At 43.3% G+C, this 25,395-nt stretch overlaps 1 protein-coding gene across 3 annotated transcripts in view; it reads left to right on the top strand.

The window, feature by feature from the left end:
• The first annotated feature begins 2,517 nt into the window (after positions 1-2,517).
• ALPK2 (alpha kinase 2) overlaps positions 2,518-25,395 on the top strand; it is a 64,458-nt gene continuing 41,580 nt past the window's right edge. For 2 of the 3 annotated variants that reach the window (XM_082241745.1, XM_082241747.1), the window contains exons 1-4: positions 2,518-2,657; positions 12,576-12,706; positions 13,714-13,831; positions 14,419-16,150. In XM_082241745.1, coding sequence (XP_082097871.1) covers positions 12,592-12,706; positions 13,714-13,831; positions 14,419-16,150 — 1,965 coding nt within the window. In that variant the 5' untranslated portion in view covers positions 2,518-2,657; positions 12,576-12,591. The remainder of the gene's footprint in view (positions 2,658-12,575; positions 12,707-13,713; positions 13,832-14,418; positions 16,151-25,395) is intronic. The other variant, XM_082241746.1, reaches the window with a different exon arrangement.

The raw sequence follows: 25,395 nt of genomic DNA, 5'->3' as shown, positions 1-25,395 counted from the left end.
GGAAAATAATCAAGCAGAGGCAGGATAGTTATTTCCTTTTCTTTTATGAGGTTTGTACATCATGCTAGCTGTTTAAATGGCAACATTTCTTTGTTTTTCTGATTAAAAGCTAAGATTCCATTTCAGCCGGCTGAATATCTTTTGTTAAAGCTCAACTGTGTTTTACATTCGGAATACAGCAGGCTACTGATCAACACTCCACATAACCTGCCTCATAGTACAGAGGGGAGGGGAGTTGGTTGCAGCAGGAGGGGGAGACTCCCCGGCTTCTTCAGCAGCCTGCCTCATCTCTGCCTCCACTTCTGCCTCTGATTCTGGACTGTTCTCTACCATAGCCTCTTCCTGCTCACTAAGCCCTGTTACCTCTTCAGCTTCCAACATCTGTTCCTCTGAGTCTTCTCCTTCTGACCGCTCATCGTCATCCCACCACCAATCCCTGGGCTCTGAGCCTTCTTCCCTTGAGGGTTTCCCAGCTGGCACATCCCACCACTCCTTGGCATCCAACCAGTCTGTAACATCAAGAGAACTTTACACTAAATCCTGAGGAGGAGGGAGGCAATATTGCAGACAACAGTACACCTGGTACTGGAGATAATCGCTTCATTGATGCACAGGAAACTAAGGTGGTGCTCCAGAAACCTGCTAAATGGCAAGAAACTACAAGAAGGAAGCTGGAGGGAATGACATTCTTTCAGTTGCCTCTATTCTAATGCACAGAGTGTGGGAAACAAGCAAGATGAATTGGAGCTCTTAAAACAGGATGGCGAATACGACCTAATAAGCATCACTGAAACCTGGTTGGATGAGACTCATGACTAAAATGTAGAAATTGAGGGACATAACCTATTCAAAAGGAATAGACCTATTAGGAAGGGAGGATGTGTAGCATTATATGTAAAGGGTGTGTACACTTGTGAAGAGATCCATGACCTGGAGCATGGAAGGAGTATGGAGTAAAAATGGTAGGAAAGGGAAACAACAGTGACCTTATGGGTCTGCTATAGACCTCCAAGCCAGACTGAAGACTTGGATGATGCCTTCGTAGAGCAGATTACCAAATATTCAAACAGGAGAGATATAGTCACGGGGGACTTCAGCTATCCCAGCATCTGTTGGAACTCAAACTCTGCCAAGAATGTAAGGTCCAACAAATTTCTCCATTGCCTTGGTGACAATTTCATTTCCCAAAAGGTGGAAAAAGCAACAAGGGGATCAACTGTCTTGGACCTGGTCCTCACCAACACAGATGAGCTGGTTGATGAAGTGGAAGTTATGGGAACTTTGGGAGGAAGTGATTGTGTCCTCTTGAGCTTCATGATATAGGGGCAAGGGGAAGCTGAGTAGTCAGAGATGTTCTCTGGACTTTAAGAAGGCCAATTTGAAAAAACTTAGGGAACTACTGGGTGAGATCCCATTGTCAGAAATACTCAAGGGAAGGGAGTGCAAGATGGATATTCAAGGCATAAATTGTCATGGACTGGCTGGATGCAGAGGAGTGGTGGGAGGCAATCCAATGGACTCTCCTGGTTGAGCTTTGGGAAATGTTGTCTTAGCCAAGAGCTAGGATTATTTGAGACATTATGTAGGCCAGGGGTCATCTGTGTTTTCGGACCAGTGCAAACATTTTGAATTTTGAGAAAGTGCTGTAGTCACCAGTCACAAAATTGATGCCATGTGGGGCATTTTTAAAATTTATCAAAAGATCTCAGGGCACTTCACACAGCACAGCATGGCTACCATGAGGACATGACATAAAGCAACATTAAGGAGAATACAGTCAACTTCATTCTTACCATGGAACATCTATGTGCAGTTGATCCTGATGGCAGAATTCACACAAGGCGGCTGTACCACACTCTTTTGCACACACTCACCTCACACAGACAAACACAAATGCATCTCTCATTCATACACATATGTGAGAGAATTCAAAACATTTCTGATGGTCTCATTTTAGGTGTGCCGTTATATGCTTATTCTTTTTTTGCCTAAATTCTCCTGACTTATATAATGTCTTCAGTGCCCATTTACCCTCCAGGAACTAACACTGATTTCCATACAAGTGCTTAAAAGTGCACTCTCTTCCGCTGGTAACAGTTAAGGCTTGTTAATTTCCTGAGTTAATAGGATTTCCCATTTATTCCCACCTGTCTCAATTAAAAAAACAAAAACCCCTCTCGTTGAATCTTTCCCAGGCAGCTAGAGATGTTGAGGGGATTAATGGCTTTTAATTTCTACTTGAGAAAGCAGATGTGTAACTAAGAACATGCCTATGAACTAAAACTGAGGTACTGAGCTCCAAAACGTAATAATCTTAATGGCTTGTTATCTTTCCATTAAAAAGCACGGGGGTTCTTTTTTTACGTATCCTGATTCCTGACGGGGGAAGATGTGATCTGAAGCTCCAGGCCCAGAGTCTCCCGCCAAGATCTTCCTGGGAAGAATCACCTGCTGCCTTGTGATGAAATAACCCACCCTTAACTGATCGCTGTGATATGATCAGACCCAGCAAAACAACACTGATATTTTCAGCCTCGCTTGCCACAAGCGGGAATTACTTACAACTAGGTTTTGTCTTGGGATATCGCCACAGCAGAGGGAAACAAGTTACCCTTCTTTCTATGACACACAAGCCCTTCCGAGGAGAGCCTTACGATGTAAGTATGCACATTTGCTGTTTCAGCTGGCGTAGAGTTTATAGCCTTGTTGTAAAGTTGTATCTGCATTCTCCGTTTTCTTAGGATGTGTAGATAGCTACATATTTATTTCGTTTTCATATTTCCCTAAACCACGTGTTTAACCAGCATTGCTGTTCATTATTTTACTTTTGGTAAATGATTTACCTTACTAGGCTTTACTAACCTTTCATAGTTGTCGTTTGCAGCACTTGGGGGTGTCCTCAAATAATGTCCCATATCCTTTTACTCAAATTAAGTGCAGAATAATATCTTTAGGAGATACACTGAAATAAAATTGGCAAACCTGGTCTGTGCATAAAGAATGCCGACTATCTCCGTAGTTATGGATGTTTGTAATCGCATTGGAAAAATCGTTTATAGTATGTCTACCTCATTATATGAAATATCTAATGAATTATCATAGATAGTTGTTGACGTGAATGTGTGTGGCTAATATATAGAATGTGTACACTACATACCCAAAATGCAGACCAAAGAAACTGCACATGTTGAATACGTCGGATACAGTTACGTGATGAACATTTAAAAATAGATGGAAGCAAGATCAGCATGTGTCTGTGATTTACTAGATTTCATTAGCTCCTCTTTAAAGTAAAATCTGCATAGGCAATGCTTTTCCTGACTAAATTAATCAACAATTATTACCACCGATCAATAAGGTTAGGAAAAATACATTAAACTTAAACTAGATTTTTGCAAGAGTTTGCTGGAAAAAAAATACCATTGACTTAAATAATTAAGTCACCAGTGCTTAAAATGTCTCATTTCTGTCCAGAGCTAAAACCAAACTAGATTAGACAAGGAGAAAGTGAGAGCAGTTTGCCAACTTCTTTATTTACTGAAATTTGGTTGCAATGAGCTCCGAGTATGATCCTTGTACGTTTTCCCCTGGAAACAGAAAAACTACTGCTGGCAATTTTGATTGGCGAAATGGTCCATGGGGAAGCACCTCTGCCTCCCACTATTACAATTAAATTCATATCCTACTGCAGTTTCATTTCGGTTAAAAACTATCAGGAGATTGCTCCTGAGTTTCCTGTATCTCACCTAGTTTGGCTCAAATAGTTTTCAGAATTAGTCCTAGGCAGTAGCAATCAGTGGGGCTGCATTGCTGACTTGTCTTCCCAATGTTGTATTGCTATAGCAAGAACTTGGTACAGGTGCAGTGGCAGAGCCAATCTGCTGCTTCTGCCACTGCATCCATACGACACCACACTAAGTGGCCACTGCCCTGTCCCTCTGCTTCTACCTCTCAGTAAGCAGCAGCAGCATGTGATGTCAAGAAGGCTGATGTCAAGCAGCTCAGCCCAACCTGCACCATATCGCTAGCCACTATTGGTCTTAAATCAGAGGAGAAATTGTAGTTTCAAAATATACCGTATTATATGCTCTTAGGTGATATAGTGGTACCTCAGGTTAAGTACTTAATTCGTTCCGGAGGTCTGTTGTTAACCCGAAACTGTTCTTAACCTGAAGTACCACTTTAGCTAATGGGACCTCCCGCTGCCGCCGGAGCACAATTTCTGTTCTCATCCTGAAACAAAGTTCTTAACCCGAGGTACTATTTCTGGGTTAGCGGAGTCTGTAACCTGAAGTGTATGTAACCTGAAATGTATGTAACCCGAGGTACCACTGTATATGTATGAACATACTTCCATTTTTATATTTCCCCCCATCCTTTCTCTATGTTCATAATGGCATATATGAGTTTCTCCCATCTTGTCCTCGCACCATCCCTATGAAGTCAGGGAGGCTGAGAGTGAGTGGCTTAAAATCACCCAGTGAGCTTCATGGCTGAGCAAAGATTTGAACCCAGACCTTGCTGATCCAGTGGAATAGATTGCCTTGGAAGGTGGTGGGTTTTCCTTTGCGGGAGGTACTTAGGCAGAGGCTGGTCAGTCACCTATCAGGAATGCTGCAATTGCAAGATTCCTGCATGAAACAGAGGGTTGGAATACATTACCTATCCCTACCCAAGGTGGTGATGGTTATTACAATTTTTCAGCATTCTCCAAAACCTGTAGGATGAAGGTACCAGGTGTACTTCGGTGGGAAGCAAGTCCCACAGCTTAGGGGCTGCCACAGTGAATGTCCTTTTCTGGGCTGCCACCCACCAAACGTCTGAGGGCAGTGGCCAGTCCTAGCACCTGAGAGGCTGTAGGGAAGGAGGCAGTCTTTCAGGTATTTGGGGCTTGGGTTGTTTAGGGTTTTAAGCAGGAATGTGAGGGCCTTGAATTGGGCCAGGAAACGAATTGGCCTCCCGTTCAACTGTTTCAAAGCAGGCTATACGAGATCTGAAGGGTATCCCACCCAGCAATTGAAGTGTTGCATTTTGGACTGATTGAAGTTTCCAAGTCACCGCAAACTGTGGGCCTGCTCCTTTCAGGGGAGAACAATCCTGTCCAGAACAGGATATGATATTTTAATAGAAATACGAAACATCTTACCACAGTGGGGAAAGGTATGACCAGATGCTGTCTGTGTGTTTACTTGGTTTGCTGTGCAGGTACACCTGCAATACCCCTGCTTTCCCCCTCCTGTTTCGTTACCATGAAATTGGACTTGGAGCAAACAGTCCTTCAGATAGGAAGGAATGCTCTTTGAGAGCCCTTCTAATACAGGACTGCCCTCTGTAAAGTAGGACACTCTGAGCACTTAAGAAAAGCAACTTGAACAATATGAATAGCACAAATTGCTGCTTCTCTACAATCCAAGGGAGAACAAGCAACACACGCTTGCTTTTCTCAGCCTTTGGGCTAGGCTGTTCTCTTCTAAGCTCACCTCAATGGGAAGCAAGAATACCGTATGTACAAAGCACCCTTCACCAGCATGATTGGTGTGTATAAGAGGAAGTTTGAATGATTGGGTGCAGCTGCCAGAGCTTGATTAAAACAGCAGGTGGCACAAACCGGGACAAATGCGCATGGTGCCTTTTCTCTTCATTTCCCAGGCTCTAGAATTCATGTGAGCTTTGCTTCCTGTGCACCACCTGCATGGATTAAAGCTCCTCCATAACCATATCACTACAGACCCTGTGCCCTTCTACTGAGGGTTATGGTTGCCTGGGTTACTGTTATCATTTCCCTTCTTAAATGTGACGTTAGCCATTTTCCTGTTGCACGAAGCACCACCACAAGAGATTGCTATTTTATTTGCAACCGTGTGTGCCAGTTCCTTCATTGCTCCCAGACTGCAATGTTCTCAGACTGCAAAATTCTGTCAGATGTGGGTATTCCTATTGTGGTGCATGAATGCACAAACCATACTGTTTCATCTCCATGGCTTTCTTAAATATTATCTATCCCCATACTAAAAAAAATCTGCATAATTGTAAAACTGCAAACTGCAAAGGAAAACTATACACTGCATAGAAACTAAGGTATGAAGCAGAGCCCTGACTGGGTAGTTAAAAAAACAACACAGTTTTAGAAAGCTACTCTTCTGAGCAGAATAGCACATATGTGTGAATGTGTAACCATATCGCAGCTGCCCCTTTTGCTCAAATTGCCACTGCACAGGTGCTCTTCCTTCCCGGATTCCTAAAACATGTTTTTAGGGTAGTGATGCATTTGGAATCCTGGGGCATTGGAGGGAACAGAGGGGGGGGGGGAAACCATTTTGATCAGAAAGGGGTGACAATGAAAAGGGCTGATCGGAAACTCTATTCCTATAGGACATCCATGTAACCTTCATTACAGAGGATAGTCCTCTGTTTGAAGGTCTGTCAGAGGACACCCCTCTTTTCGATGGGCTTACCAGGTCAAATCTCATATAAAGATAAAGACCCAAAAGTAGGCCTGGGTGATATATCAATATATCACTCAGGACCGGTATGAGGAGCAGACCGTGGTGTCTGTTTTACTCAGCGATATATCACTGGTGAAACTGCCACCGCTCCTGAGTCCCTCTGCTAGCAGCAGTCACCTGGGGGGAGTCAAGAGTTTGTTCCTCCAGGAGCAGCAGCGGTTTCACCAGCGATATATCGCTGAGTGAAACCGCCATCCCACTCTGCCCTCATATGCCGCAGAGGGAGACACGAGCTGTATCAGCGAGGCACCAATACAGCTTGTTCCTCCCTCTGCATCTTTAAACTGCTTGGCTGAGGACTGTGCAGTTGCCCTTGCCTCAGTCAAGCAGTTAAATGAGCTCCCAGCCCCGGCCCTGGCTCCCACGAACCAGCAGCAGGGTGGCGGCTCCGTGAAACTGCTGAGATTGTTGTTCCCTGCAGCAAGCTGTTAAAGGAGCCCCATTGCTCCGTCCGCTTGCGTGCAAGTGGGGAGAGCACCGGGGCTCTCTCAGCTGGGGAGGAGGAACAAAGCAGCCCCTGTGCTCCTGCCGCACGCATGTCTCAGTTGGGGAGGGTAAGCCTTCCAAAGCCCCGGCTGAGCGGTGTGAACAAGCTGCATTGTCCTAGCCCGTGAGTGCCTGGGTGAAATTGCTTCAGCTCTTGAGTTGAGAGCTGGGTCAATTTCACCCGGTGTCTCACGGGCAGAGGCCAGTGCATCTTGTTTTTTCAACATCACGGTATATCGCTAAACCGCAGTGTTTGGCTGGCGATACACCGCAGTGTTGAAAAGCTGATATCGCCCAGCCCTACCCAAAAGAAGCAAGAGCAGGAGTAGTTACTGCCTAGAGAGCAGGGTAAGCAGGCACAAAGGTCACCTGGGCAAATTCTTCCTCACTAAAGTGAGATGTACCATATTTCTATTAAAAATTACAGTTCTTAGTAATTTAGAAATAATGACATTTTGAATTATTAGTAATTTAGAAATAATTATAGTGTAATTATGTCTAAATTAGTATATGCAGATTTCATGCAAACCTGTATCCGCCTTTGTTCTCTCTGAGAGTGATTCATTTCTTCCATCTCCCTCTGTACTTTGCTGTATCTCAACTCAAAATTGCGGCTGCTTTCATTTTTAAAGTTGGGGTTTCATTATGCGTACATGTGTGTAGTTTGCTCCTTTATGATATCCTTATTCTGCATTACCTTCCCCCCCACCCCTTACTTATTTTCACCTGCAAAATCTAAGTTGAGTTGATTGCTGATCATCTTCATTCTACCATTGCATTTTCTTATCTTCAGGAAATTACTCCCTTAAGTGAAGAGGCCATACCTGAATTTCTTGCAGGCCTTAATAAATTCAAATTATATTTTCTAAGGTGGCTATTTATCTCACATCCTTTCACATTATGCTTCCCCCCTGCTCATCACAGTAATTCTGTTACATGAGTCCTCTGTGTTTTTGGGAGAATGCTACAGCTCCTGATATCAGATCACACCTGCTACATCCTGGTTTTTCTTCTTCATTTGTGTGCCACTCAACGCTTTGTGTGTTTCTTGCTGCTATCAAACCAGATAATGGCTATAGCTGGTTGAATACAATAGATTTGATGCAGAGGCACAAAGCCTTCAATGGTGTATGATCAGCTAGCAGAATGCCACAGATTGTCAGGATATGCTGGTGCAGCAGTCCTTGCTTATAAGAACATAATGGGTTGTATGCAGCCGGTGTCCTCATGTTCATGGAAGTCTCTTTGATTCAGCAAAATAATGAAAAGGGGAGGGAAACCATTTTGACAAATTGACCATTTGCCCATTTCTCCTAAAGGCTCATTCATTTGGGCAAATGGGACACCATTCCACCAACTTTAGTCTGTCCTCAGCCAGCTGCCACATGTTTGCCTTCTTACTTACAATTCCAGGGAGTGGCAGTATCTATCTCATCTTCTAGTTACAGGTAGATAGCTGTGTTGGTCTGCTATTCCTTCCAATAGCACCTTAGAGACCAACTACAGTAAGTTTGTTATTGGTATGAGATTTCATGTGCATGCACACTTCAGATACACTGAAACAGAAGTCACCAGACCCTTATATATAGTGAGAGGGTGGGGAGGAGTATTACTCAGAAGGGTGGTGGGAATGGGTGATTGGCTGATAGGTGTGGTAAACCTGTTGACGACTGTTAATGACTGCAATTGGTTTTACAGGAAAAAGCAAGGGGTGAGATGGCTAAAAATAGCTTTATCATGTATAATGAGATAAGAATCCAATGTCTCTATTCAGACCAGTCTCTCCATGGTTTTAAGTTTGGTAATAAGTTGCAATTCAGCAACTTCTCTTTCCAGTCTACTTCTGAAATTCTTTTGTAATAAGACAGCTACATTGAGATCTTGTATAGAATGTCCTGGGAGATTGAAGTGTTCTTCTACTGGTTTCTCTGTCTTGTAATTCCTAATGGACATAAATCTGACATCAGGAATCTGACATCAGGAATACTGCATATTAGAAGCTTGCGCGAACTGCCATTGGGTACCCTTTGGTGACTGACCATCAGATCAATCATTTGATAAGTAGAGGGGTTGATAACCTCCTCCAGAGCTGATATGTGCAGGCAAGTTGAGGAGGGGCGGCTGTATGTCCTCTGTGTGTGCATACATGTGAGAGTGTATGTTCAAGAGTGAGGTCACCACACCCATTGACCCCCCTCACCTCCCACTGACATGTGGCAGCCTCTTCCAAAGGGTCAGCTTATTGATGAATGTGACCCTGGGGCCTAAAAAGGTTAGCTACCTTTGTAGGTAGACTGATATTGAGCTACTGTATTGGCCTGAATATAAGCTGCACCTGCAAATAAGCCGCACCATCAAAATTCAAGGGGGGGGGGGAGGAAAAAAGACATTCCCCCGCGTTCCTGGGCTGCTTCCTTGGGGGCAGCCGTACTGCTTTGCTGGCAACCTCCCCTCCCTTCCCTCTTATTTCTGGCAGCTCGGGGGAGGTTTGAGAGCAGTGGGCGGGCTGTGGGCTGTTGCCCTGCGCTCCTGAGCTGCTCTGGGGGGAGGAGTCATGCTGCTTTGCCTGCGGCCTTCCCTCTCCCCCCCCCCAGCTCCAGGGAGGCTTGGGAGCAGTAGGTGGGCTGCGTGCCGTTGCCCCACAATCCTTGGCTGTTCTTGGGGGGGTGGGGGAGGTTGCTGGCAAAGCACCACAGCACCACTCCCCTCCCCCCCCCCGAGAGCAGCCCAGGAGGATAGGGCAAAGGTGCGCAGTCCACCTGTTGTTCCCAAGTCTCCCCTGAGTCATCGGGGGAAAGGGAAGGTTGCGAATATAAGCCACACTTTAACTTTTCACTGTCAGAATTTGGAAATAAAGTGTGGCTTATATTCGGGCCAATTTGGTATTATTATTCCCTCTTCCCAAGGAAACCTGGGAAGAGAGTTTGCCGGAGTTGATCAAGGAACACCTTGCACAATGCCATGCATCTATACTCCCTACACTGCCACTTACCAGGATGGTGTGGGGCAAGGCAAATGTCAGGTAGGGGTAGTGCAGGTACAGTGGTACCTCAGGTTAAGAACTTAATTCGTTACAGAGGTCCGTTCTTAACCTGAAGCACCACTTTAGCTAATGGGGCCTCCTGCTGCCGCGCCGCCGCCGCACAATTTCTGTTTTGATCCTGAAGCAAAGTTCTTAATCCAAGGTACTATTTCTGGGTTAGTGGAGTCTGTAACCTGAAGCGTATGTAACCCAAGGTACCACTGTACACCGATTTAAGCAATCTAGACTCTCCTGCCAGTGCACTCCAACTTGGCTTCCATCTATGCCAGCCACTCCTAGCCTCGTGTTTAAAATGGGAACCCCACAACACAACCCAGGGGCAAATGTGCTCCCCAACTTGTGATTCACAGTAACTTAAGGTTACCAGACGTCCCCGTTTCCCGGGGATGGTCCCCGGATTTACAGATCAGTCCCCTGACAAAATCCTATCATTCCTACTGAAGTTGAAAAGTGTCCCCGGATTCATTGAAAAAAATCTGGTAACCTTACAGTAACTAGCATGCAGATGCAAAATGTCCCCAATAGTGGTGGTAGCTGTTACAGACCTTGCATGAAAGCAGCTGCCACTTTCTCACTGCTCTACCCTGCTTGTTAGTATTTTGAGAGGTTGTGTGATGTGTTAAAAGATCAGATAACAACCAAAAGGCCTCTAATAAGAAAATGACAGGAGCAATTTAACTTCAAGTAGCTGCTTTGATTGCCTTTTGTTTTCCACAGAGGGAAAAGGCGAGGGAAACAGCTCTCAGTCTTTGGCAATCAAGTATAAAAACATCTCCATGCAAAGTAGAGTAATTACACATATACACTTAATTTACCTGTTTGTTCATTCTTGTCTAGGAAAATTACCCTGGAGCAAACGTTAAATTATTATTTTAAAAGAGTTATCGCTTGGCTAAAAATAATAGGGGTTTGTCACTGTCAGTGTTGCTGCTAATTTGCATAATAAGTCTTATTATAGGTCTCTACCATAAAATGGACTAATCAGCATTTGAACACGAATAGGAGATACTTGTTTACTGTTGCTGAGATTTTTCTCTAGTCCCCAGGCACTTTCTGCAACACTTAAATCAAGGTTTCTTTATACAAAATGGTTTAGTATTGCAAGTTGCTCTATCAGTCTTTTCAGCTGAAAAGTGGGGTGAAAATTATTTAGATAGAGAGATCTGCCTATCTATCTCAAAAACCTGATGGTAGCTCAGATGGTAGAGCATATGGATTCAAGCCACATGTTGAGCAAAAGGTTCCTGCATTGCAAGGGGTTGGACTAGATGACCCTTGTGGTCCCTTCCAATTCTGTGATTCTATGATCTATTTAAACTGTGTGTGCAATCCAGGCATATTTTAGATCTGTCATCTTGGGGCTACTGGACTACTACTTAGCCACATTGTGCAGCCCGCTCCTTTCATGGTCCTTGGCCCTGTTACAACAAATTTAATAAATAATAATAATAATAATAATAATAATAATAATAATAATAATAATAGGGATAGTTGATGCTGGAGAGCAGCACACGGTAGGATGCAGTTAGGTGAGGCACAAAAGGACTCATTTCCCTGTAAATATCCATGTTAATTGCACCTACCAGAGTCTTGATGGCTCTGGTGCCTAGGGGACCATATAACACTTGCTTCTTAAAATCTGCACTGGCTCGGAATTCAAGTTGTTAATCTTGGAAGTACAAATCCTTGCATGGTTATCTGACGAAACACTTCTCCGCAAAGCAGAGATGAGTGAGGCTTGTGAAGAGGCACAGATGTGCCGTGACAAGCTCCCCTCCTGCCTAGTCTCCCAGAACCAGGAGAGGCATGAAGCGGGAGGAGCAAAGGCAGGCATGCAGGTGCAGCCTCTGATTGCTTGGAGGAAAAAACCCCTGGAGAGGAGCAGACATAGGCGACTGTGGGGAGGTGGGGACCTTTAATCTTGGCAACTGCTTCATGAGGGCAAGACCTGACCCAGATTAGTGCTGTGCTCATTAGGCTTGACACTCCTGTGTAGATCCTGTTTTGCAAGTACAGGGGTGTACATGGCTGTGAAATGTTGGCTGTTATAAATGCTTACCATTGCATTCCAGAGAAATGGGGGAACCAAATGAATTTTCATTAGATCTGCTAGATCAGTCTTCCTCAACCTCTGCTCTCCAGATGTTTTGAGACTACAATTCCCATCATCCCTGACCATTGGTCCTGCTAGCTAGGGATCATGGGAGTTGTAGGCCAAAAACATCTGGAGGGCCGAGTTTGAGGAAGCCTGTGCTAGATGGTAAAGGGGATAGTCTGTGCAAAAAACACCTGCAATGTAAGCTTTTGGGTTATAATTTGCCCCAACTGACAAATGGAGACTAAAAGAATATCCGTCACTGAGCAGTGAGTCATTGCTCCTAGCAGCCCAGGCAGCTGAAGCTAAACAAGATTTTTGCCCTAAATTGCTTGCCACTTTCACTTTATTTCATGTCCTGCCACAGAAGATAAAATGCTTCATTGCAGTAGCTGGCACTTAAAAGAGAGACATAGCGCTTCTTAGGCTTTTATTTTTCTTTCAGATCAGTGGGGCGAAGGATGATGTCAGGCTCAGAATCATCTGTTAATAAGAGCGCTCCTTATTTTTTATCAACTTTGTCATCTGTGTCGGTGCCAGAAAATGGAGATACCATGTTCTCCTGCAAGATATCTGGTAAGCACCCCTGACTTAATACTGAAATACATGTGTTAGTTGAAATCATAATTCAGAAGAATTGTATATTATTAAAAGAAAGGGCCACTTTCCAGAAGAATCACAAATTCATTGTATCAAAATGACCTTGGGAAATGGCTCAGTAATCAAATTCAAACAACTTGGAGAGCTTTTTACATAGAGTTGTGTGATTGTGTTTCTTGAGGCACAGTAAATTAGCAGTGCACTGGTACAACCCAACCTCTAGAATCTTATATCCCTATTGTCACTTGAAGAAACCCTGTTGCAGGCCTGTATTTAGAGTTCTGCTGAAAAATTGTACGTAACCCAGTTTAATAAACATCTTATGTTTCCAATATCTGTATGGAGCCTAAAGCCATAGTTCAGGCTCAGCAGATGACACAATAGTGACATGGGTCTACATAAAAATTTAAAAGCCTCAGGTGGCAATACTCGTTATTTTTTAACATTAGGGTTGCCATATTTTGAAGAGCAAAAGATAGGATTCTATGATGACTCTCATTTTAAACACCCCTACTCTATGTAGGCTATAGAAGCTGTGATAGATTGTTGGGGGGGGGGGGGCAGGAGAAGAGAAGAGTAAAGCAAGTCTTCACCCACCAGTTATGTCTATGTCTCATCCAGAAAGTATAACCAGAGACATTTTTGGCAAATTTAAAAAATCTACCCTGGCAGAAATTTTACCCCTGAAAAAGATGATGTCCTGGAAAAAGAGGACATATGGCAACTGTATATGATAATACTTTGGCGGCTGGGGAAACCCAGCCAGATGGTTGGGGTAATAATAATAATGTCAGATTTTTTATGTCAATGCTTGTCTGTCCATACCTCATATCAAGCAACAGATTCATCCTCAAAGTTTTGTAGTCGTGCAGTTGCTCAAATGTAAGATGTTGTTCCTGCTTATTTCGTCCATAAGCTCCTTACGTTCAGAAACATTTGCTTATCAGTGTGAAATAACAGTTTTCTCCTCCATGTGTTTCAAGGCAACCCAAAGCCAGAGGTAACTTGGTATAAGAACGGGCAAGACATCAGTCAAGAAAAGAACATTTCTAGCTGTGAAATACTGGAGGATGACATGACTCAGGTCTTACATCTCTTTAGGTAATTTGTTTCCTCAGCATTTCTTGATTTCTCGACTATGTTCAGGAATGAATCAAAGGCTGCAAATGTACGCCTACTGCGGTAGTCTCGCTAAGTCAAGGTTTGGCTTAGGATATCATGTAAAGCACCTCACACAGAGATTATTGCTATTATTATTTATTGCATTTATATACAACCCTTCATCCGAGGATCACAGGGCAGTTTGCAATATCACACACACCCCATAACATAATAACAAACAAAGCAATCAGGATGGGCCATTAGGAGAGTGGGAAAGCCATCCCTGCCCCATCTCCCTCACAAAAGACAGCCCTGGGTGTTGAAATTTTGTGCCCCTAACAATTTTGCACCCAAGGCAACCGCCCTGTGGCTGCCTCACACTACTTCATTCTTTGACCCCAGTTATCTTGAACATCATAGTGTGTGGTTTTTCCCCTGTTAAGTTACCAACATTTTGTCATTTTGAGATCGAGAATACATCTCCATTGAGGATATTTCAACTTTAAAAATATATATATATAAAAGTTTAAGTATTTAATACAGACATTGTATATTAAAATTTAATATTTGTGTTTTAAAATTCACAGGTGCACAGAGCAGCAAGCTGGAGTTTACAAAATTGTGGCTAAGAACTGTTTTGGAACCACTCAGTCTTCAGCTTTTCTTAAAGTGACTTCTGATGACCAATCTGGAGCATATCAAAATCTACTTTGTAGTCCTGAAGAGAATATAGAAACATTCAGAGGAAATGAAGTTACAGTATGTCAGCAGAAAATTTCAGATGATGATATGGAAGATAAAGAAGCTTTAGCAGAAAAACAGTATTCGCTCCATGAATGTGGCTTCTATTTAGGTTCACCAGAATCTCCAGCGCCAGAATTTAGCGATTTATCTACAGAGCAAACGGGAGAAATGTTTTTCCATACAGTGGAATGTGAAACTTGTCCTCCATTGGAAAATCATAGTTCAGGAGACGAAATGGAAGTAAAAAATGCATCCAATCTAAAGGAATATTATCACAGCATTAGTGGCATGTCCAATCATATGCCTGATCTCTTTATTTATGAGAGCACTAAAGCATCTACGGACTCTACTGAAGGCGAGCTAGATGATGTGGATTTCCAACCAGCAAGTCAAATCACTGATCACACAGACAGCTGCTGCCTTAATGCTGAAGTCTTAGCTGCTTGTCAGACAACTGAATATGCCAAGACACATGAAGAGGATAGCTTTAGTAAACCTCTGAAAAACAGCACACTGTCTGGGAACCAAACAAGTGTCCCTTTAGGAGATCAGATCTGCTTTTTAGGGGATTCCTCTACAAATGCCAGCAATAACGTTGAGCTCTGCTTGGAGAGAAACTTTATTACAGTTGATGAGTCTTCTGATGATGATTCCCTCGAGTACTTTGAATGTTCTGACGTGATGACAGAGGAAGCGTACAAGAACTGGGAAAGCAAGCTGAGATTCCTGTTGGAAAGCGATGATGAGGAAGATGAGTTAATACCGGGGAGTGATTGTGATGGGTGTGCTTACTTCCTTAGTGAAATGCCTCGCCTGTTTCAAGTGTCAGATAACACTGTGCCTATGGAAGCCACCATTGGCTTCTGTGGTCATCAGTCAAAATCCAAAGAAGTAGCTGTCAGGAGCGACCTCACTGCATACAGTCCATCAACCTTGCAAGCAGAAATGACTCTCACTGTTGGGCAACAGCAAAGTAAAACTTCCAGTATGAAAGACAAAGAGAAGTACAAGCTGTCTGCAACTCTCATGGCAATTGAAAATGATTGTCCTCAAATGGAGGAAGAAAACAGTAGCAGCAGTCCCTCTGCTGTGGACGTCTCTGTTGCCGGTTCGCAAGGTATAGAAAATGGGATTTCAGCGATGAAGTCTTCCTCTTGTGACTTGAGCGGTTCTTTGGAGACAGCAACCAAACGAGTTGCAGACAAATACTACTCTCGGAAAAACTCACAACAGTCAGCAAAGGTGAGAAAGAAACCAGCTGAAGGTAAATCCAGAGTTGAAGCCAATCGGATCAAGACATCAAAAGACACTTTAAATTTGTTACATCCTAAAGAGCGGCACACCTCTGAAATTCACACACTTCAGATGGAAAGAAGTTGTTTGGATTCTGCTGCACTGCTTCACCGACAAGGAGAAAGTATTTCAAAGCAAGGAAAGCGGGAGATAGCGAATGCTTCAAACCACATCAGTTTATTTCATGGTGAAGAAAGAGAAAAAGGAATCCCTTGGGAAAGCAAATGGATTAGTGACCTATCGGAGAGAACCCAAACGTCAAATGAAAATGCCACACTTATGGTAAGGAAAATTACTGTTATCCTTTTGCAAAGAAACTTGTCCAGTGACTTTAATGTACTTCAGTACTACTTGTCTTAACAGAATGTGGATCCTGAAAGTCTTCACCATTCAAGCCGATGTGATTGACAGCTACTGCTGTTAAGGAAATCTGGTTTTGAAAAAGGCCCAGATAAACCATAAGCCATCCTAATTATAGAGAGAGGGCAGGTGTGGGAAGGTCTTGATAATAGTGAACAGCACTAATGGGACTTGTAGACAGCTGGGAAGAGAAATCTGATACTGAATCTGTTCCATGCGCCTTATTCAAGCAGTATCTTTCTCTTTGCTGCTAGCCAAAGTTTCTCAACCCTGTGTGGAGGAGCAAATGGGCAGGTGGAATTCAAAATACTTTGGAGTTAGGAACAACTTCAGAATGGAAGTTGCTGTGCAATTGTGCAATTATCCTAACCCCAAAATGGGCACTGATCTCCTCAAAGTTACCTTACTAGTTATTTACTATACATCTAGCCCACTGTTCATTTAAACAGGCTCATCGTGACTTACATGGGGTTTCCAGGGTGCTGATCTGGATTATAGTACCTTGGTTCACCATTGTTGCATGCTTAGGTGCTTGAGTTCAGTTTCTGGGGCCATCTAGGAAGCCAGTCCTTGAAAGCAATGTACCAAAGTTAAGGTGGTGCTTCCTGCTGTGAGTGTTTAAACTACCTTTTTAACACTGCCAAGGAGTGTGGTGGAGTCTCCTTCTTTGAAGGTCTTTAAGCAGAGGCTTGACAACCATATGTCAGGAGTGCTCTGATGGTGTTTCCTGCTTGGCAGGGGGTTGGACTCGATGGCCCTTGTGGTCTCTTCCAACTCTATGATTCTATGATTCTATGATTCTACCTTTGCCTTACCCATTCCCCTCCCTACCTTGTGCTGGTTTTGCTATTCCACGTCGACTAGCGGCAAGTAGAATGATGACCTTTTCCTGCATCTGAATTTGTAGTTTGTGAGTGATCGGCACTCTGATTCAGAGCACTAGTCATCCACCATGATCTCACGACAGCTGGAAAGAAATTGGACCACTTGTCAGGTATAGCACAAGACTTAGATTAAAAAGCACACACTCATCCCTCTGCTAATATAACCTTAGAACTACTGACTCACATATCTGACCTGCAATCAGAATTGAAACTCAAGAGAGCACTTCTATAACCATCTTTTGCAGCAGCTGACTAAATCCTGAAATTGTTTCTATGGATGCGGATAATGTTTTGTATGAAAGGCTCAGCATCAGCAGCTGGTTCAAAAGCAATCCTAATAAGCAAATCTAGTGTCGTATTTCTTAAATCTTAACTAGAGCGGGTGTGTGTTTCAAGACATTGTATTCTCAGCGCCCACCAGAGGGGGCACAAAATTACTGAGGCCTGCCAATCACAAATTGATGATGGAGGAGCAGAACAAAATTAAGGTGAAGTTTGGCATAATTAGCAGGCATTTAATGACATGATGAAGAGACTAAGTCCTGTTACCTCCAGAGTCAGTGGAAATGCCCTTGTGGCAAGGAGTTCCATAGTTCAGCTTTCCTCCAGCTAAGTACCAACATTGGCTTTGGAGGTAACGTTCCTTAGTCTCCTCATTTTAGACACAAACTACTGGTCCAGAGACTTCAAGTGGCGAATGCTTTTTATTTTAGATTTTTCCTCTCAACAACATAACTTAGAAATTACTCCTCTTCTGTAATTTCTTATCTCCTCCTCTTTTCACACCAGGTGTGCTGCCTTGCCCCTGTGGCAGCGGGGCTTGTGTGTGTGATGTCAGCATGCCCGTGTCACATTGGCACGCCCACGGCATGCTGGCGTCACTCGCGCATGTCGCAGGGGTGTGTGCCTAGAGAACAATATACATCAGGAGGCTTAGTTTGATCAGAATCAAGTTTACACTTCCAGAGTTAATGCTAAATACATTATTTCTTAGCCACCAGAGGGCCGTGAAAATTTTTATCCCGGGCTTTTTAGACTTGTCTACCCATTCACGATCTGAAACCAAAGGGGTGCATTGGTTGCCAGATGTGAAAGATATTGGCATTGTTTTCAGCTCTCCTACACCACTCATGGTTTATTTCTCCTTATCAAGCCAGGATTTGTAAGCCAGCATCAAACCATGGTTTAAGGCTGGCTCATGATCCTGGTTTCTTATGGAGAGGCAAGCTACAGTCCCAGGTTTAGTCGTCACGGGAAACCAAATTTACCGTACTTTTCCATGTATAAGACGAGGCTTTTTAACTCTAAAATGTTGAAAATCTGGGGTCGTCTTATACATGGGAAGTGCAGAGAGGGGTTGTGTGATTGGTTGAATCAGGAGCTTATCAGCAGTGATTCGGTGGGTGATTGGTTGCTACGTCACAGGCTGGTTTGGATAGGCTGTCGCTGTGTCCGATTGCCGGCTGCTGTTGGCGAGCGGGCAGACGCTAGTGCGGGTGACTGGTATTTAGCAATTCCCACCCTCAAAAAGCTCAACAACTCTGAGCACCCCCCCAAAAAAAAGCTCAAAAACTCTGGGACATCTCCCCCCATTTTCTAAAATTGGAGTCCCCAAAAATAGGGGCCGTGTTATACACAAAAAAATGTGGCAATTGTTATTTCATGGTTTGGTTTTCCTGCCCATGCCATAGGAGGAGTGAAGTGGGAGTGACTGACAGCATGCAGTAGCTCATACCTGAAAAACTTCAATAAGACAGCAACCCTGTCTTACTTGGGAAATGTGAGCATAGCCATTGTGGATCTAGTACAATGAGACCCCCAGGTATAGGGTGGTATATAAACAACAACAACAGCAGCAGCAGCAGCAACAACAACTAATTGTAAAACAATCAGGAACTGATATCTCTTTGTTCCCTCCCACAGCTGCTCAGTTAAACTTTACCATTTTTTAAAACAAACTATACTTTAATGTGAATGTCCACACTGCTCAAAAGTTCTCTGTTTCCATCTGTCCCTGCTACTGACAAAAGCCTGGCTTGTTCTGTCAGCTGAACATGGGCTTGTGGTTAGATTTCCCGAAACTGTGTGTGATAAACCAAGAACAATTATTGGCTACTGATTGTGCTTTCTTTGGGAGCGTAATCTTGGAAGACATGGCAAACCAAGGGAGGAGCATTCCTGGAACTTTGAGGAGTATGCAGAAGCATATTTTAAACTATGACTTAATGTGATGTGCAACCTGGGTCATTGTTTGGAACATCCTTACTATATGGCTCACTGGCAAAGAAACAAATGACAAAATAAACAGTGTCAACTTGTTGAAGAGACAGAAACAAACTTTCAGCTTTCACATGGCTTTCAACAGGCCACAAAAAATGCAGCCTTTTTAATATCTCCATTTGTGCACTGCACAGATGTAATTCACAAATTTCTGTCTTTTTGTTAAAATAAAAAGATGCAACTATAAGCTCTAAAAATACAGTCTAAAACATGCAGCCAACTGTAAATCCCATAAAACTGCAGCTAAAAACAGAAATGCTTTTGAATGCTTAAGAGCACTTCACATGTTCACAGATCCTAAAAGCCAATGGTGCTAGCTTTAAGTAAGTCATTGGATAGCGCTTCTGAAACTAGCATGCTTCAGAATCATAACATATTTGCATTGCTGGGAGAGCATCAACCATATACCCACTCTATGTCGCCAGTTCAGAGTAATGTTAATGACAGGCCTAACATGACAAAGTGCCATTTCTCAAACTTGCCAAAGGTCATTGGTGTCACTGAAATGCAGAGGGAACTGGCCATTGGACAAGTTTCTGGGACACAACAAAACACCCACATAGGCTATTTGTGTACCTTAACTTTTTATAATAAGTGTTAGTCCATTGAAGTTCACTGAGAATTCATTTGTGTTTGCATGTAGGCACAGCTTCAAAAGGCATAATACCAAAGCAATTTTCCGTGTATAAGATGCTCCCATGTGTAAGACGACCCCTATTTTTTTTAATCCAAAATTAAAAATTAAGTTGTTTAGCTTTTTGAAGGTGGTTGGGGAGGTCACTTCCACCAATTGCTCACCCGCCTGCCCGCCACTGCCAGTCACTTGCCACAGCCACTGCCCACCGCACTCCTCGCTGCAGCTGCCAATTATCTGCCCGCTTGCCACCAACAGCCCACCCGCCCACTTGCCGCAGTCTTCAATCACCTGCCCGCCTCACCACAACTGCCAGTCGCCTGCCCAATTGCCACAGCCAATCGGCAGCAGGTCTTGCCGCAGCCACTAATCACCCGCCTAATCGCCACTGCCAATCTCCTACTTGCTGCTGCCATTAATCGCATGTCCCCCCTCTGCATTCACTATCTGCATACTGTATAAGACGACACCCAATTTTTGCAGGTTTTTTTTTAGCAAAAAGCATCATCTTATACACAGAAAAATACGGCAAGCTGAATAACTTTTTTGAAGTTTTTTCCAAGACTTTGTCCCAAGGAAATGGTGCGTACAGATATACTTGCAAATAAAGATCATAGAATTGTAGAGTTGTAGAAGGGACCCTGAGGATCATCTAGTCCAACCCCCTGCAATTCAGCTGTATGCAGCTGTCCCATACAGGGTTTGAACTTGCAACCTTGAAATGATCAGCACCATGCTCTAACCAATTGAGCTATCCAGGCTTATCGCAGTAGGGTTTTCTGCTGTGGCGTGAGCAGGGGTCGTGCATCCCATTTCTCTGCCTGAGGCAAATGTGCTGCTCCGCTCTGCCACCCTTACCCAGGTTGTGCAGCAGTGGCAGTGATTGTGGGTTCTGGTGAGATCTTGTTAGAACTCTCACCAGATTTTGTGCACTCCGTGAGATCTCATCAGAAGCTAGCACTGGGGTGCTGCTTGAGGTGGCTGTTTCACCCTGCCTCATGAACTGGCTGGCCCTGGGAGTGGCTCAGCCCCACAAATAACAAGTGCACTTGCTCTAAATCCAATGCTTAGTTTTCCCTGACACTCCAACTCTGGTGCTTAAGGCAAGCTGCCTGTCTCTCTCGCCCTCTCTCTTTAAAAAGGCAATATTTCCTGCTTTATTGGAAAAGCCACCATTGTTAGAAAAACTGCTCAAAGGAGGGTGGGGAAGTAGTTTGGGGATGTCATAAGCACCAGCCAATCCATGCTGTGCACAGCCTTATTGGTTACATGGGAAAGAAACAGGCTTTTCCTGAGCTTTACGCTTGAGAAGAAGACTGCACATCTGACTAAACCACCATGTGGATGCATTTCCACAGCCAGCTCATTGTTATGTACCTCTAATTTGAAAACTGAAGCCTTTGATATTATAATATGTCATCACAAGCATTATTAAGACATGTAAGGTCCCATGGGGGAGGCAGTGGGGATGAACACACTGGCTTTCCCCCCTCTGTGTCCACTTTTGTTGCCTTATGTGAGTTTACAGTCTCTTACATCCATTGAGACTTCCTGCTCATTTTGATTTGAAGAACTTGTCCTCACTGCCCCTCTGTGGTAGCTTACACATTTTAATAATGCTTGAATTTAGTGTACCAAGTGTACCCATTACAAATGCCTGGACAGGGCTTTAGTGTACCAAGGTATTTAAAAGTGGGTCACTGTTTGTCATTTTTAGGACCAAATCAGATGCCTTTGTCACCCCAGTTATGTACACCACATGATCTAGGAGCATGCTTAAAATGCCTTATAATGTTGCAGAATATACCAATTTATAATGTTGCAGAATATACCAGATCAAGTCTTGGATTGCATAGAGCTGTGCACAGTGTGAGAGCTGTTCCTTGAGATCCCATGTGACTTGCAAATGATTTTGGAGTGCACCTCAGGTCACATGCTGCTTCACTGTGTAGTTTTAAAAACATCACTGTCCCCAACCAATGGCTTCAGTTCCTCTTGTCCTCAGGGTGGCCCCAGTTGCTTTCTGATGATTGCATTTATCACTTGCCAAGGTAATCAATGGGTTAACACCATACCATGAAGGCTGGGTCTCATTGGGATTGGTTGAGTGGGAGGCAAGAAGTCCAACAGTAGGTGCAGCCAGAGCTGGTTGCAGACGGAATCAGGGCTAGTAGTAGACAAAGCCAACTAATTCTGGTTCCATCCCCATCCTACTCTGTTGAATTCCACAAAAGCAACACTGAGAATGGGGGGGGGGGAGAGAAGGAGGCTGGTAGCCACAGCCAGGACACAGCCAGCTGTAAGGAAGGAGGCAGGGAGGTGGAGGCTGGCTGAGGGCAGACTGTGTTTGGTGGGACTGTGTCCCACTTGCCCAAATGAACCAGACTTCTCCACTGATTCCACAGGTACATAAAGAAAAGCTTGTACCGTGGCCTTATTTTTCTAGGGGGTTGAGAAAACATCAAGCTATGGTATGGAGAGTTAAGAGATGTGAGATATTACCCAGGACCCTGTCAGATCACTGCCCCCTGACCCTGGAAATAAAAAACGAACGGAAAGGGCAGCCCAGGTGGAGGATGAATGAATATCTATTCGAGAATGAGGAAGTATTGGACATGGCCAAAAAAACCTTGAGAGAGTATTTGGAGACAAACTTGAATAGAGACACCCCAATAGAGTTGGTATGGGATGCCGGTAAGGCTGTCTTAAGGGGCTTCTTAATACAGCAAAATAGCTATAGAAAGAAGCTAAGGGAGAAAAAGAAGGAAGGCATTTTGGCCCAATTGAGGGACTATGAAAGGAAACTGGCTCTTAATCCGACAGATGAAATGACTAATCAAGCGGCGAAGGTGCTGCAGTCCCAATACTCAGCTATTTTGAATCAAGAGGTAGAACAGAAAATTAAATTTACAAGACAGAAATATTTCGAGTCGGCCAATAAAATGGGGAAGCTACTTGCATGGCAGCTTAGGAAAAGAAAGAAACAAAATGCGATTAATAAACTTATTGTAGATGAGAGAGTGATAGAAGACCCAGTGGAAATTGAAAACAGGTTTGTTACTTTTTTTGAAAAGCTGTATGAAAAAGGAGAAGAGTGCAGTGCAGAAATAGAGAACTATTTAGACCAAGAAGAAAGGAAATTTTTTACAGAAGAGGATTGTATACAATTAAACAATGTGGTGTCTGTAAAAGAGGTCCGGGATGCTATTAATAAGATGAAGAATGGGAAGTCCCCTGGTCCGGACGGTCTGCCTGCAATATACTACAAAAAATTGGTAGACCTGTTAGCGCCGGCTTTAACAGAGGTAATAAATAATACTCTTGAAGAAGGGAGGATACCCAGCTCCTGGAAGGAGGCGTACATTACGTTAGTCCCCAAGACTGAAAATGAAAAGACAGATATAAAAAACTACAGGCCAATTTCACTCTTAAATTGTGACTACAAGATTTTTGCAGATATCATGGCCGGCAGACTTAAAAAATTATTAAATAGATACATACATAGAGATCAAGTGGGATTCCTCCCAGGTAGGCAATTAAGGGATAACGTCCGGCATGTATTAGACATTATGGAGTATTTGGAGGCAAGACCAGATGTGCCAGCGGCCCTTATTTTTGTTGATGCAGAAAAAGCTTTCGACCGTGTTTCCTGGGAATTTCTGCTACAAAATCTTGACAAGGTGGGAATAGGGGGCCCCTATCTGAAGGGCATCAAGGCGATCTACACAGAGCAGCAGGCTAGGCTGATTATTAATAATAATTTGACTAAATACTTTCCGATTATGAAAGGTACAAGGCAGGGTTGCCCTCTGTCACCTTTATTGTTTATTTTGGTGTTGGAAACAGCCGCAAATAAAATAAGAGCGACTCCGAACATCAGGGGACTAAGAATTGGAGAGAAAGAATACAAATTAAAAGCTTACGCTGACGATCTGGTCTTTTTTTTTGAGAACCCAATTGAAAGCACTAGCAGAGCGATAGAACTCTTGGAAGAGTTCGGTAAATTATCCGGATTCAAGTTAAATAGGGGAAAAACCAAAATACTGACAAAGAACTTGACAGCACAGGAGAGATTACAGCTGGAACAACAGGTGGATATTAAAGCAGTAAATAAGGTGAAATATTTGGGAATTTGGTTGTCTCCAAAGAATATTAACTTGGTAGAGGACAATTATAATAAATTGTGGAAGGAAATTAAGAAAGATATGGACACCTGGCGTAGACTGAACCTATCCTGGACAGGGAGGATGGCATCGATTAAGATGTGTATCCTCCCGAGACTGTTATTCCTGTTCCAGAACCTACCAGTTATAAAAGGTACCACCTGCCTTAAAAATTGGCAAAGGACTTTGACCAAATATATTTGGCAGGAGAAGAAACCTAGGGTGAAACTTAAATATTTGACGGACTCTAGGGAAAGAGGGGGCTTTGGTGTACCAAATTTAAGGCTTTACTATGAGGCGGCATGCCTACTCTGGATAAAAGAATGGGCCACCCTGAAAGATACTGATTTATTAGATCTGGAAGGATTTGATTTAAGATTCGGGTGGCATGCCTACCTCTGGCAGGGAAAAGATAAAGTCCATAGAGGTTTTTATAATCATATAGTTAGAGGATCACTCTTAGAAGTTTGGAACAGGAAGAAAAATGTGATTGAACAAAGTATCCCTCGGTGGCTCTCACCTGTGGACATCATCAAAATAAAGAAACTAAATATGATAGGTAAAAGGTGGACGTATGAGGATCTATTAATTAAGTCAGAAGAAGGGTGGAAATTAAGATCGCAGGATGAACTGAAAGAGAAAATTAAGGATTGGTTTCACCTGCACCAAATTTGTGCACTATGGAGGGAGCATAAGAGAATAGGTATGGGAGAAAATAAATCTAGATTTCAAGTGGAGATTATGGAGAGTAATAACAAACTATTATCTAAAATGTACAGGCAACTGCTGGAAAGTGAAAATAAGGAAGAGTTGATTAAAGAGGTAATGGTTAAATGGAACAAAGATCTAGGATATGAACTAGGCTATGACAAATGGCAAATTTTGTGGAAGAAAGGTATGAGATTTACTGTGTGTGCTGACTTACGTGAGAATCTTTATAAGATGATGTACCGTTGGTACCTGACCCCGGCCAGACTAGGGAGAATGTATAGAACAGCAGACAACACTTGCTGGAGGTGTAAAGATAAGGTGGGGACCTTCCTTCATATTTGGTGGACCTGTGAGGAAGTGAAGGGTTTCTGGGGACAAATTTACGAGGAGCTAAAGAAAATTTTGAAGTACAATTTTCCCAAGAAACCGGAAGCGTTCCTCTTAGGGATGATTGGGGAGGAAATAAAAAAGACGGATCAGACCTTCTTCCAGTAC

This window comes from Podarcis vaucheri (assembly GCF_965113315.1).
Source record: "Podarcis vaucheri genome assembly, chromosome: 11".
Taxonomy (NCBI): domain Eukaryota; kingdom Metazoa; phylum Chordata; class Lepidosauria; order Squamata; family Lacertidae; genus Podarcis; species Podarcis vaucheri.
Note: the sequence above shows the minus strand (reverse complement) of the source record. Positions and strands in the feature narration are given on the sequence as shown.